Source organism: Sinocyclocheilus anshuiensis, unplaced genomic scaffold, assembly GCF_001515605.1.
Source record: "Sinocyclocheilus anshuiensis isolate Anshui unplaced genomic scaffold, SAMN03320099.WGS_v1.1 scaffold1144, whole genome shotgun sequence".
NCBI lineage: Eukaryota > Metazoa > Chordata > Actinopteri > Cypriniformes > Cyprinidae > Sinocyclocheilus > Sinocyclocheilus anshuiensis.
Window position 1 is genome coordinate 757,053 of NW_015551101.1, and position 15,251 is coordinate 772,303.

Here is a 15,251-nt window from a genome sequence, read left to right on the forward strand (position 1 = left end):
TTGTTGCACATCAGCATTTCAGCCGCAGCGCAGACAAGGATGGTGTCCTTCACAAAAGAAACCCTGTCTGCTTGATTTTATCGGCTCCACAAAATGGCGTCGGCAAATTATTCATGACAGGTGAGAACTGTCACCACGTTTAACACCCTGAATATGAGCCAATGTCTTCTGACTTCCGTGGATGCAATGAAATCCACTGATGACAGCTTACTTGACATTTACACACTCCGATTCCCGTTCTTTAATAGCTACGCTCCATCTCCCTGGGGTTTGCCAGCCAGGCCGACTGATAACAAACCTGTCAGGAGGGTTCACGAGGGATATGAATCCAGCGCTGGCGGAGAAATTATGTGTTCAGTGGAGGAATATGGAGACTGACATAAGCTGCACACCGGCTTAGTGACAGATGATTTGTTACACCGTTCGCTAAATGGAAGTCGCCACAACGGCTGATTAGGTCTTATCAGGGCCGTTTCGAGCGAGCAACTTTTTCATTTCACCTCTCTCCAAGGAGTCACCATCAAAAGAGATCACAGAGGTTTCCTCGGCGAGCCTATCAGCTCAAGGTGAAGCCGAATGGGGGAGGATAACAGGGATGAGGAAATAAACTGCTGTCTCAGATAACATTAATGCTCAAGCTTCACGGCTGACAGTTACCTGATAAAACATTATCTCAGCCAATGAGAGACAGGACAAGACACACGTCCCCCCACACACAGTTTTTCTAATACATTTGGCCAGATTACAGCAAACCGCTATTCATCTGTGGGTCGTATTGCGACTCTCGAGATCCTTTTTCCTTTTTTATAGGAAAGGTCGCCCATCTCTCATGTTTTTTTAGCTGTAAGACTAAATGTATTATTGGACTGTGGCTCCCTAATGGGATTGGATTGGGCAATATTTCAAATGAATGTCAATTGAATACTATTATACATATAGTTATTACTATATTTTATTTTTATTGTGATATTATGCATTCAATAAACAAGACACTAACAGTTAAATAAAAACAAGATAATATAGAGTAACTTACATTTTAGAAGCAATATTGCCAGTTTAGGCCGGTTTACACTAAGAACGTTAACCACACCATTGCGCAATAACATTGGGCGAATTGTTTATCATAAGTGTGAGCTGCAAATTTGTTATCTGATTGTTCATCAGCTGGAAGAAATCGTTCTCAAAAGGCCCGTTCACACCAAGAACGATGACTATAACTATAGGTATATTTGATTGTACTAAAAATGGAAAAGTTTTGCCTTCGCATTTTTTGAAAAGTTTCACGTACATTGTCAAAATGATCCCCCTTCACACAGATCCACGAAAATGACTAAAAACGCTGTATTATGCACAAGTGTGCCGCAAACATTTAGATCTCCATCTGTTGGGTGGCTGAAGTATAGATTATAAACCCCACCCTCTCTATGTAAACGAATGGGATGTGAGCCAAACTAAATAATCAAAATACACTTCAAATAAATTTTTCCCAAAGATGGTTTCATTATTTTAGGTAGTTCTTGTCAAGCTAATGTATATTTAAGTGTTCGTTTTTTTAACAAGTTTGCTTTTAGTTAGGACTTTGATACCGCAATGCCACCTCACGATTATTACTGTGCAGACTTGGACTCCAAATGCTATCATTTTCGCAAGATGACAGCGGCCATACTGAGTTGGCTTCACTTGGCTACACCTAATATCAAAGACTATAGAATACCCAAGACGTGTCACTTGTATAGTTTTAAATGGAGAAAAATGCAACACTCAATATGGCCGCTCTATCGAATAAAGCCCCGCCTTCTAAGTAAAAGAGCCAATCGCAAATCGGTAAAGTCAGCGTGTCACTACAGCTGCCGTTAGAAGTCGCGGTTGCTATAGAAACAGTCAGCATTCTGAGACATGCGCCTAGGACAAATAAACAACATTTATGATACAGTTGTTGTCAGATTTCATTGGTGATTTCAAATATGAAATTTAATCGTAAGCTTGGCGAACAGTTTTGGAGAATTTGATGGTTCCCCATTCAAAGAGATAGGAGCTGCACTTGCATGCCCGAGAGGCGTTTCAAAGATGGTCGCCGAGTGACATGACTTGAAGGGACTTTGGTAATATGCATGTAAATCACATCACAGTTTTCACAAATTCACGCTTTCAAAAGACGATGCTGGTATTATTCTCAAAAGTTTGTATTTTCAGGCCCCCTAACGCCTTTATCATGTAAATGAAAGGCCAAAACTAAAACAAAGTTATATGACGTTTAGTTTATTGTGCATTCTGATTGGCTGTCAATGTTTCTATCATTCATCAGTTGGAGAAAATCGTTCTGAAAGTGATTCCAATTATATTTATCCTCTGTGTTGTTATTGTTATAGCTGTGATGTGGACTTCACTATTCTAATAGAATATGAATGATTATTCAAACTTGTTGTCGTTATTAATAATCATCCTTGCTGTGAACAGGCCTTTACTTGCTCCATCAATGAAAATAGTTCAGAACCGATGCAAGTCTCTGAGTAGTAGTGTTTTTTTCATGAAATAATCAGGTTCAGTGACTGAATGAATGATTAATTCCTTAATAAATTTGGTTTTGGATCGGTTAATTCAGATAATTAATTATGCATTCAATAAACAAGACACTAACAGTTAAATAAAAACAAGATAATATAGAGTAACTTACATTTTAGAAAATCGAGATGTAGTCTCATGTCACTTGTTTAGTTTCTGAATTAATGAATGAATCAGTTGAATGAACGATTCAGTGACGGACTCATAAAGACTTGTTGCCACCTACTGGCATAACTGTGCCACCAGCTAAAGTCATTAAGAAACACTGGAAAAATGCTTAAAATAGCACGCAGAATCACATCAATATTTCAAATGCTGTCTCTAACTGAGAATCATTCTGAACAAGCATGAAATTCTCTCAGAGTGAGCAGATGGTCCTTCCTATATGCAACATCATCCATGTATTGACTGACAATTCAATTCAGATGAGACCACATTAGACCGCAAATTGACATCTATCACAAAGACTGAATCTACCTCTTAGTGGTGCAATGATCTGTATGATGGGCCACTCGCAAATCAATAGTAACAATAATGATCTTGTTTCACAAATCCCTAATATTGATTAATCGAAAATCCATGCAAATGCAACTTTTTGGTAGCTTCTGGATCAAGTCTTACGTACACTTTATATCTTTATGGACCACAAAAAACCAAGCAGTGGAAATGTGAAAATCCACACATTTGCCAATCTGTTCTCATTAGGACACCTTGGCTCAGTCTACACCCTCAAAGTGTATCTGTTTACCCATGGATCTCATTTGATGAGACATAAGGCAGTAATTGGATGAGGCTTGTGATCAGATGTTCTCTTGGGGAAGCTAATTCCACTCTTTCTGACCTGCCTAATCTTTTAAGACCAAGCTGGGGTTAATGGGCTGCTCTTCCCCCACCAACTGCTGATGGGTGAGTAGGATATCCAGACTGCTGTATAGAGAACGCTGTATTAGAGCACTGCAGAAGGATGTGACAGTATAAGCTGCACAACACGATCCATGATAAAGTAATTTATGCATGAGTACTGGACCGCAAGTGAATAGAAGATACATTTTCATGATTAGCCGAGCAGAGGTCATGCGTAAATGGATATCAAATAGCATCCCTTCTGACAAAAATCGTTAATCTGACTGTAATAGTTCCCATTTACTGGAATGTTTTTTTCCTCTCCACTGGGAGGTAGCTTATAAAACATTATATTTTAACAGACAGAAACCACATTTGCTGCTGCCTGGGATACTGTATATGACGTTTTCTTCATATTCTCTTATTTAAGGGAAGAGACGGGAAGCGGTGGCAATTTAGGAGTGCAGTGGGTAATATTTCAGATTGAATTTAGTGTTAAATACACTCCTACTACATATATAGTTTTTATATTTAGTGTGAGATTTTGTTAAAAACACAAGACAAATAGTTTAATGAACAAGAGGTTAATAATGAGTAAATTACATTTTATAGTTACAAATAAAGCAAGCACAGGATTATTGCGAGTTTCTGAGCAATCGTTTCTGAATGAATCAATGTTTTTGAACAAATTGCTTGAGTGAATCATTCAGTGACTCACTCATAAAGACAGCCAGTTATTGTGAACTACTAGCGTAACGATATAGTGCAAGAATTTTAAATTCAATTTGGACAATGTGGCCATTTCTAATAATTTTTTGGGCTGTCCCCCTCAATATCTACGTTGTTTATGGCCCTGTTTCGTCTAGATGGACGTCTTTTAACAACTGCACTCATGAGGCTTTCTTTTTATTCTCTTATTTAAGAGAAGAGACGGGAAGTGTTAGCACTACCACAGCAAATTTCCTCGTTTTTATCTCAAAACTGATAGATATCTTTAAAAATCCCTCACACAATAGGTACTGTCGAGCATGTTGGCAATCCAAACGTACCACCTGCCTCCTCTCAGAGTCCCAACCCTGTAATTGTACGTTGACTTGACAGACAGCTACATTATGATCATATGAAACAGAGCTAATCATGCTTTCCTGTCTCTTTCATCTGCACCAATGAGCTCCAATGACATTTCGCTTCTGCACCACAGATGAGGAAAGGCCTTCTGTGACCCTCGTTTTTCATGCCTGCTCACATGCAAAGCAGGTTATACAAGAGTTTTAAAAGAGCATTCAGCAGGCGACCGCAATCACAGGCCCTCAGAAATAAAAGTGATTATAAGCGTCAGCGTGTTCGTTATATTAAGCCCCGTCTGCCTTTCTATCTATTCTGCCCAGAAATTTGTAGGCAATTAATTAAATTCCCATGTCCGTGCCTGACAGTCATTAGTCTAATATCGGCTTTCAAGGGAGCAGAGGCGGCGGTCGCAGTGCCAGGTCACATCACGAGAGACGGCGAACCTCTGCTTCCCGTTTGCCCTCTCCTCTTTTTATTGCCATTCATTTTCCATCAGCAATACGATGCCAGCATTATGCTTGACTGATGTGGGGAGACAGAGCAATTTCCTGAGACACTTAACACCAGGTCACAAGGGGTTGAAATACGATAGACAGATACAGCCATTCAGAGGCTGCTACTCGAGATGATGCCAACCCAGATGTTATGTCAATGGCTCAGGGTGAGGAAAACACTTTCTCAGAGCTTCGATTTTCAAGGATGGCAAAATTGCGCCTCGAGTGCGCTTTCAATTTGCCCAAAGGAACGAGGTGAAAGCGAGACCTCGTTCGAGTAGATATTCAAACGCATTAATTCAACTGCCTCATGGAGGAGACTAAATATGGAAATTAACTTTGACTGCCAGATGTTTCCTCTGTGTAATAGAAGTCATTACCATCACATTTAGCACTTCGTTTCCAAAGCGCCTCACATTACGCGGTGACACGTATTCCTCCGCGAGCTCGGTAACAGTGCATTACGTGCAGATAATGATGACTTTGTTATCCTGTGGTCTGCGAGGTCCATTTCCCAGCTCCCCTAACTACAAATGTCAGCCCCGACAGGCAATTACAGGAGTCCGATTACTCCCTTCTCTGCTATCGCGCTCCAATCTCTGAGACCCCTGGCGTAGTGAAGAGCTAAAGGTAATTTTCCCCCGGGCCTCAAACAAGGCCATGAACTTGGCTATTAAAGGCCCAACAGGTTTTGTCCGAGCAGTCTGCTGGATGCCTGAGTGACACCCAGTCAATATTCTCCATCCTCCTGGGTCATCTCAACTGTCAGCGGTCTGAGGGTAGAAAAAGCTGCACTCAAGCGCTGATGACATGTGAAAATCAGCCATAAAAAATGTTGAAAGACATTATTCATAAGTTTCAGAATAGGTTTACAGACATTAAAGGTTTGCTGCATTAGCTGAAGCACTCAAAATAAAGTAAAGAAATGCATGTTGTAGAATGTACTTGAATTGCTCAGATAGTCATATGATAACAAGCATCATGTGTGGACATGTTTTTGTCCACCTGAGAGGTGGAAGTACTTCAGCGGCTTCAGGATGTAATGAAAGCGCGACAGCTCCACCCGCTGGACACATACAACTCCACGAAACATTCCCTGCGTCCCAATGTGCATACTATCCACCCTATCTGCCCTAAATAGTATTGAAAATTACTAATATCACATAGACTTTAGGATGGATAGTGTGCATATTGGGACGCAGGCATTTACTTTTTTGGCAATTTATCATGGTAACCATATTTTCAACAGCATATATAAATTTGTTAATTTACACTTATTTTTACTACTGTCAAACATTTTAATAGCAAAATAATAAATACTGTAATAATCTCTCATACACGGTTGCATTTCGGTTCAATTCGTTTTTGTTCCGGTTGTACAACTACATACTACAGTGTAACGCTGTACATTACTCAACATGCAACTTGAAAGTTTACCATGGATGTCATTATGTTCACTTTCCGCATAAATTTATTGAATTTATCAACTAACAATACAGAAGAATATATTCAACGTGGAGGATATAGTCGTTCTTTACTAAAGCTCTTTATCACAGTGTCATTTCTACTACAACTTAATGACGTATTCTCATTCAATTAAAAGATTAAATGAAATGACGGTTATGGAAACATTTTTCAAATTAAATGTCAGACACCTCTGCACTACTAATGCTAATTTTAAAGATAGCTTTTAAATACTCACAAATAAATATATATATATATTTTTCACACGTTTTGAATAACTGTCCAAATTACAGTTTGACTGGAAAATGACGGACAATAAAAAAAATGTTACGTTAACAGGGATATTTACCTTGTTTTTTCTTTGTTTTCTTAATACAACACGTCCCATAACTCACCTCAAGCTCTTCACGATGTAAACTAACTTTTGAAAAGGCTTCATTGGGGCAGAATCTTTGGTTGTGGTGAAAATGACACCAGCTCTGAAGGACAGTCAAAACTGAAATAAATTTTCACACATTTTTTATTTAAATAATATATTCCCATGTTTTAAGACATAAAACTAAAATTTAAAGTAGTAAAACCTGTACACATTAAAAAGCAAAAATAAATTATGAGGCATATTTAAAAAAAAATCAAATTTGAATGTAACTGTAATGCACGAAAAAAAAAACCCTGTTGAAATCTGTTAGTTTTAATAAAAACTAAGCCCTGGGACATATGTGTCTTAAGTAATAATAATAAAAAAAAATTACACAATTCATATAATGCTTATAAATTGTATGCACATCTCAGTGCCTGCAGGAATTTCACATCTTTCAAATGAGCAATTTCCAAGACAGACTGCAGAACAAAATGAAAATATTTTGACACTACAGATGAAGGTATTTTTATCAGCAGTAGCACATGCAACTGGTACATGACTCTGAGAGAGGAGAAAAAAAAAGTTATAATAATTCCCCAGGAGCCATAACCATCATGCCAAAAGTAGTGAGGACAATATAGAGTGATGCAGTGCCCAAGATCTCAATGAACAGTTACAATACTATTAACACCACACATTCATAGCTCAGCCTCTGGTTCAGCTCCATCAGGAAACGAGCGCATATGCACAGCCAGTCGCCAACAGGCCTGATGAGAATAGCACAGTGTCATTTCACAGGGATTTGAGCAGAATAAATACACAGCAATTTCTCCCTCGAGGGCTTATCATACCTGGGGAGTATGATGAAACCTCCTGCAATATGGGATCTCATTTTTTCCCTAGAAACCCAAGATATTTGTTGAAATCAAGCAGAATGTGCAATGACGACCACAGGTTTCAGGTTTTACACACTTTATTCCTAAAACATTGGCTGCACCATCCATAGCGGCACACAATTGTATGTACACATTTATATACACACACAATTCTCTAAATCTGTGATATAAAATATATAATCCGACAATGTACCTCTTGTCCTCTTATTTGAACACATTAAATTGCTGTACAGGAATTCTGTAGCTACAGACTATCTTAAAAGTCCCCACCACACAAAGGTAAGAACGCGAGCTCCTGTATACTTCATCTGTACACTGTGACAGTAAAAATTGTGGAGAAAATATTTCTCGAAATATTCCTCTAAAAGCCACCTACAGCAAATTCACTTGTCGGTTCTGTAATTAAGACAATTACATACATGACAAACCATTTTCAATTCATTTAGGAAGGCAATATGCAGCTTCCTGTCTTTATATAATATAAAAGATTAAGAAATTACACATTTAAAAACGTACAATAAATAAGATATATGCAGGCATTTCAACTGGATAAAACCTGACCCAAACTGCACTTTCAGGCCATTATCAGGACTTTGAGTTCATTGAGATGGACTAGTTCCTTTACCTCCAGTTGCTGTGAGATGGACACTTGGCATGAACTGGGCAGCCTGGCATTGCCGTAAGTGCGCTGTCTGATTGAAGTGGCTTTGTCCTGCCTGTGGCGGCAGTGCAGTGATGCTGTCTCTCTGCGGGGTCTGCTGTGAGAAATCATGGCAACGCTTGTGCAGAATCCCTCGTTTGTTAGAGCATGTTCATTATGAAGTTGTACATTTGGTTGAGCACAACAAAGTGCATGGGCAGACAAGAGCGCCGGTCCTGAGTCGCTGGGTCACAGGTCAGCCATGACAGGGCGTTGTACTGTTCCAGCACAAATCTGCAAAAACAACAAATGTGTAAGAAATCCTTTATTCATTTAAAAAGTGTGGATAGTTCATCTAAAAATGACAATTATTTCATTAAATACACACCCTCATGTCATTCCAAACACACAAGACTTGCATTTATTTTCAAAACGCACTCAAAAAATATTTAGGCCTAAATTTAAGATTATGTATTTGAGTTGCATATAAAATTTCCATCCATTTGGATTCCAAAATTTTACCATAAACTAATAAACTTACTGTGGTGTATATTTGTCACACACACATACATAAATGAAAGAGGTAAGATTTCTGCACTCAAAAAAAAAAAAAAACCCAGCATAATTCAAACTGCTTAAAATCAGCAAAAATCTGTTCATTGTGAAAAATTCTGTTTAAAAGTATACATTTCAAATTCATCAATCTTAAATTCAGGCCTACATTATTTTTTTTAAAGACACCTGCATTGGAAGTCCATTTCACTAAACATTCATTGTAAAAGTACTCCATGTGAGTGGTTTAAGTCTCCTGAAGAGACACAATCTCTTTCTAAACAGATTTAATTTAGACTTTCGCTCATATATTAACAATGATCAATGTATATATTTTGAGCTTCTGTTGAGTATATTTGATGAGATTTGTGATTAGAGGCCAAATTTCAAGAGGGGCCCCAATAAGTCTTAAAACTATATAAATGCAGTTATATTGATAAATCTTAGTTAAAATGCTAAAAATCATGTCTCCTCAGAAGACTTCGATTAACTGCTTAATTCATATGAATTTCTTTATGTCTTTATGAACATTTTTGAAGCGTCAATGTTTTGGTGGAATTAACTTTTAACAGTGGGAATGAAATCGTAAGTTTCATTAAAAATATCTTCATCTGTGTTTTTAAGATGAATGAAAGTCCCATGGGTTTGAAACATGATGACTGTGGGGTGAACTATTCCTTTAAATAAACTGTGTTTAATGGCTTTAAAATAAATACTTTCTGGAAAGCAATTTATTCATAAATCAAATCCAGTCTGGAATTGATCATAAATCATTTGCTCTCCTTGTAAAGTGGATTTATGGAAGCTCCAACAAGTATGAAATAGCATCAATGAGGATTACACCATGTGGAATAAATTCATAAATGTACAGAAATATATTAGAGACAAGGGAGATAGGGAAGAGTGTGTGTAAGGGGTCCAGCTGATACCTGAGCACATCTGAGGTATGGCTGGAGTCCAGAGGGTGAGAGTGTTTACTGTGCAGCAACTCATCTGACTGCACTGACGAAACATTAAGGTGCAGAGAAGCCTGACAGGAAGACAGAAACATTCATTATATGACACCTCTGCAGCTCTGTTAAACAGATTAGATTGTGAAACATGATTTGGACAATAAAGCTGTAAAGTATCTCTTGAGTGAAATGATTATTATATTAACTGAACAGCTTACCTTCAGGAAGAGAGGACATTGGTTCTTTGCCTGTGGGCAGGATGACCAGAACCAGTCAGGCAGTGGGCCGGCTTTAGCCGTGGACACAAAGTAGCCCAGAGCCATGGGCTGCTGGAGGATGTTGGGAGACTCGTCGTGAGACTCCATCCTGTCTGTGCTCTGGCCCTGAGGACGGGAGAGAGAGACAGCGAGAGGGTGAATTCAGAGCTATGAGAAATGACTACAGCCACTTAAAATAGTTATGTAATAGTATGGATAAAATTCAAAATAATTTCTCATTAGCCCTAGACTTAGTTTAGATTTCTATTTCAAATAAACACTGTTCTTTTAAACTTTCTATTCATCATATAATCATCAAAAAATAGTTTCCACAAAAATATTAAGCAGCAAAACTGTTGTCAATACTGATAATAATACGAAATGTTTTTTGAGCACCAGATTAGCATATTAGAATTATTTCTGAAGAATCATGTGACACTGAAGACTGGAGTAATGATGCTGAAAATTCAGCTTTACGTCATATTTTAAAATATATATTAAAATAAACGTGTAATAAAAAAACTGTAATAATATTTCACAATATTACTCTTTTTACTGTATTTTTAACAAATAAATGCAGCCTTAGTAAACATAAGAGACGTCTTTCAAAAATACTGACTGGCATTATATGCAGAAATTCTTCAAAAAGACCGAGCAAATCAGTTCACCTTGCTGCCGTCTCCTCCGTGGTGGTAATGTGAGCCTGGCGACTGTACTGGGGAGGTGGTGGGAGAGTTGGGTAAGATGTTAATGAGATCAGGATCAACCAGGTCATTCTCTGCCAGTAGGTCTAAGATCCCATCCATGCCGCCCATGCCATCTGTGACATCTGCAAACACAATGAGAACGTATATTAGCCTGCTATACACACAAGCAATAAGTGGAAGTGCTTGGTGGGGTGGATGTGAAAGTGTCTGACCGTTGTTGGGATTGAAGGCCTGGAGGCCGGCAGAAGTGGGGAACACGAGGATGTGAGTGCAGGAGGTGTCCTGAGGAGTGTTTAACTGCGACTGCATGTTCAGGGTCGTGCTGCGGCCAAACACGGAGCCCGTGGACACCGAGTCTATGGAGACAGAAAAGGAGGGAAAATGATGAACTTTCATCAAATATGCAAAAGTTTCTAAAGGTCTGAAAGGATACAATGAACAAAGACAAAGTACAGAACAACCGCTCTGTGTGAAAGCGCCACATTAATTACCTGGCATGATGACAAAGGAAGCCTGTGGTTCCATGGCGACTAGACAGGTACTGAGGATGCTGGGACTGTCCGCGGCAGAGATGCCGCACATCCTGCACATTTCCTTCAGTCGTCTGCTGAGAGACTGCAAGTTTCGCCTACTCAACATAATACTCCAATCTGATTGGAGTAAAAACAGCAGTTAGATCAATAGCAAATGGCACATGATACCAAACACTAAGAATAATTGCAAAACCTACCACGTAACTCCCCGTGACCTATCCTTCCGAGCCGGCCAATCACAATGCGCCAAGGAAGTGAGGTCATCTGTACGAGGCCCAGGCACCATTCCCAAAGCTTCTGAAGGCCCTGTCGTCGTGCAGAGCCCTTTTTCCTCCGAGCTCTGTGTGAAAACACACAAACGCCCCAGTCACAAACAGAGGCCTGGGCTTGAGCAAACTAAGTCAAACAAAGACCAACTCTTGAGTGCTCACCGGTTGGGTACGTCGATGCTGATGACGCAGGTTTCCAGCAGCTCTCCGTACTGGTCTGTGCATGAAGCCAGGAGCCACCTCTGGTCATGTGACAGGCAGTAGGCCACAAACAGCACGTTGTATTTCTGGGCAGCCTCTCCGAAAGTCTCACCCAGCTCTGTCTGCTTGTCCTTTACTGGTGCCAGGACGAACGGCGGTGCGTAGAGATGTAAACACTCTGGTCTCTGAGGAGGGCAAGGACCAAGAGGTCAATACTATGATTTATTACACAGCCCTTTTTCTCAATATTTTTTTTATGTATGAAAACTGCACAACTGATCATTGTTTCTGGAAAATGATTATTGTGTAATCTCAGGATCAAGCCTTCATTTTTTTTTTTGATGCCACAGACCCTAAAATGAGATGATCCTTTTGAAAGACCTTGTTTTAAAATAAGGCAGCTATACACTACTGGTCAAAAGCTCAAGAAACATCTCTTATTATGAATGCTGAAAAGAGCTTTTGCTGAAAAGTTTAGGGTAAGAAAAATTTAAATTAAGAAAGATAAGAAAGATTAAAAAAAAAAAATGAATAAAAAATAAAAATGTATATATTTTTAATTCAGCAAGGGGTCATTACAATGGATCGAAAATGACAGACTTAATAATGTTAGAAAAGATTTCTATTTCAAATTAATGCTGTTAATGGAACTTTCTATTCATCGGAGAATCCTAAAAAAAGGTATCAGTACCATGATTAATAACTGATATTAAAAATATTTAATTAAATATTACAAATATTGAATATTTAAACATTAAAATATTAAAAATAGAAAACAGATTAACAATATTGTATTTTTTTATCAAATAAAAGTTGCCTTGATGAGAATTCAAAGACATTCAAAAATCTTATTATTGCAAACTTTATGCCGATAATGTATATTTTCATGTATAAAGATGCTTTCATACTGAGACCAATACAATTACAAACTTTTTTTTTACAGAACATAATATAAATTTTTTAAATAATATTTAATTATAAAAAATAAAATAAAAACACATGTACTTGTACAGTGCATCCGGAAAGTATTCACAGCGCTTCACTTTTTCCACATTTTGTTATGTTACAGCCAGTTATTCCAAAATTCATCTGTACGAGGCCCAGGCACCATTCCCAAAGCTTCTGAAGGCCCTGTCGTCGTGCAGAGCCCTTTTTCCTCCGAGCTCTGTGTGAAAACACACAAACGCCCCAGTCACAAACAGAGGCCTGGGCTTGAGCAAACTAAGTCAAACAAAGACCAACTCTTGAGTGCTCACCGGTTGGGTACGTCGATGCTGATGACGCAGGTTTCCAGCAGCTCTCCGTACTGGTCTGTGCATGAAGCCAGGAGCCACCTCTGGTCATGTGACAGGCAGTAGGCCACAAACAGCACGTTGTATTTCTGGGCAGCCTCTCCGAAAGTCTCACCCAGCTCTGTCTGCTTGTCCTTTACTGGTGCCAGGACGAACGGCGGTGCGTAGAGATGTAAACACTCTGGTCTCTGAGGAGGGCAAGGACCAAGAGGTCAATACTATGATTTATTACACAGCCCTTTTTCTCAATATTTTTTTTATGTATGAAAACTGCACAACTGATCATTGTTTCTGGAAAATTATTATTGTGTAATCTCAGGATCAAGCCTTCATTTTTTTTTTTGATGCCACAGACCCTAAAATGAGATGATCCTTTTGAAAGACCTTGTTTTAAAATAAGGCAGCTATACACTACTGGTCAAAAGCTCAAGAAACATCTCTTATTATGAATGCTGAAAAGAGCTTTTGCTGAAAAGTTTAGGGTAAGAAAAATTTAAATTAAGAAAGATAAGAAAGATTAAAAAAAAAAAATGAATAAAAAATAAAAATGTATATATTTTTAATTCAGCAAGGGGTCATTACAATGGATCGAAAATGACAGACTTAATAATGTTAGAAAAGATTTCTATTTCAAATTAATGCTGTTAATGGAACTTTCTATTCATCGGAGAATCCTAAAAAAAGGTATCAGTACCATGATTAATAACTGATATTAAAAATATTTAATTAAATATTACAAATATTGAATATTTAAACATTAAAATATTAAAAATAGAAAACAGATTAACAATATTGTATTTTTTTATCAAATAAAAGTTGCCTTGATGAGAATTCAAAGACATTCAAAAATCTTATTATTGCAAACTTTATGCCGATAATGTATATTTTCATGTATAAAGATGCTTTCATACTGAGACCAATACAATTACAAACTTTTTTTTTACAGAACATAATATAAATTTTTTAAATAATATTTAATTATAAAAAATAAAATAAAAACACATGTACTTGTACAGTGCATCCGGAAAGTATTCACAGCGCTTCACTTTTTCCACATTTTGTTATGTTACAGCCAGTTATTCCAAAATTGATTAAATTAATTATTTAATTAATTATGTTCTACAAACAATACCCCATAATGACAACGTGAAAGAAGTTTGTTTGAAATCTTTGCAAATTTATGAAAAAAAAAAGAAAGAAAAAAATATCACATGTACATAAGTATTCACAGCCTTTGCTCAATACTTTGTTGAAGCACCTTTGGAACCAATTACAGCCTCAAATCTTTTTGGGTAGGCCTATGATGCGACAAGCTTTGTTCATCAGCATTTGGCAATTATCTGCCATTCTTCTCCTCACTTCTTCACCTCTCAAGCTCTGTCAGGTTGCATGGGGGCAGACGCACATTTTCAGGTTTCTCCAGAAATATTTGATTGGGTTCAATCCCAGGCTCTGGCTGGGCCACTCAAGGACATTCACAGAGTTGTCTATAAGCCACTCTTGCTGTGTGCTTAGGGTCATTGTCCTGTTGGAAGGTGAACCTTCTGCCCAGTCTGAGGTTCTGAATGCTCTGGACTGGGTTTTGCAGCATACACCTGGATGATGCGATGGCAGCCATATTGCGCCAGAATGCCCACCACACACTAGCTTATTGGTGGAGAGGAGACAGAGTGATGAAGCCAATCAGAACATGGGGATGATTAGGAGAGGCCATCATGATGGACAGAGGCCAATGCGCCAGGGTTACTACACCCCTACTCTTTTGCGAAGGACATCCTGGGATTTTTAAGAGTCAGGACCTCGGTTTAACGTCTCATCCGAAAGACGGTGCTTTCGGTGCTTTTTAGCATCCCTATCACTATACTGGGGCACTAGGACCCACACAGACTAAAGGGTGAACACCCTGAACACCCCTCCCTAACACCTTTTCCAGCAGCACCTGGTTTTCTTCGGGGGTCTCCCATCCAGGTACTAACCAGGCTCAATCCTGCTTAGCTTCAGTGGGAGACCAGTCTTGGGCTACAGGGTGATATGGCTGCTGATTAAGGCTATCTCAATATTTTGGTGCACTGAGCTTTTCTTCTACTCTGACGAGTCCCTCAGTCCCTGCCGCTGAAAAACAGCCCCACAGCATGAGGCTGCTACCAGCACACTTTACT

General features: G+C 38.5%; 1 protein-coding gene across 1 annotated transcript in view; it reads right to left on the reverse strand.

Moving 5' to 3' along the window:
• Window positions 1-7,747: 7,747 nt before the first annotated feature.
• Window positions 7,748-15,251, reverse strand: part of LOC107662782 (mediator of RNA polymerase II transcription subunit 13-like) — a 55,909-nt gene continuing 48,405 nt past the window's right edge. Inside the window, exons 23-30 of the mRNA XM_016452881.1 lie at window positions 13,057-13,280; window positions 11,528-11,670; window positions 11,289-11,447; window positions 11,010-11,153; window positions 10,759-10,919; window positions 10,052-10,216; window positions 9,810-9,910; window positions 7,748-8,622 (exon numbers count right to left, since the gene is read on the reverse strand). Coding sequence (XP_016308367.1) covers window positions 8,490-8,622; window positions 9,810-9,910; window positions 10,052-10,216; window positions 10,759-10,919; window positions 11,010-11,153; window positions 11,289-11,447; window positions 11,528-11,670; window positions 13,057-13,280 — 1,230 coding nt within the window. The 3' untranslated portion in view covers window positions 7,748-8,489. The remainder of the gene's footprint in view (window positions 8,623-9,809; window positions 9,911-10,051; window positions 10,217-10,758; window positions 10,920-11,009; window positions 11,154-11,288; window positions 11,448-11,527; window positions 11,671-13,056; window positions 13,281-15,251) is intronic.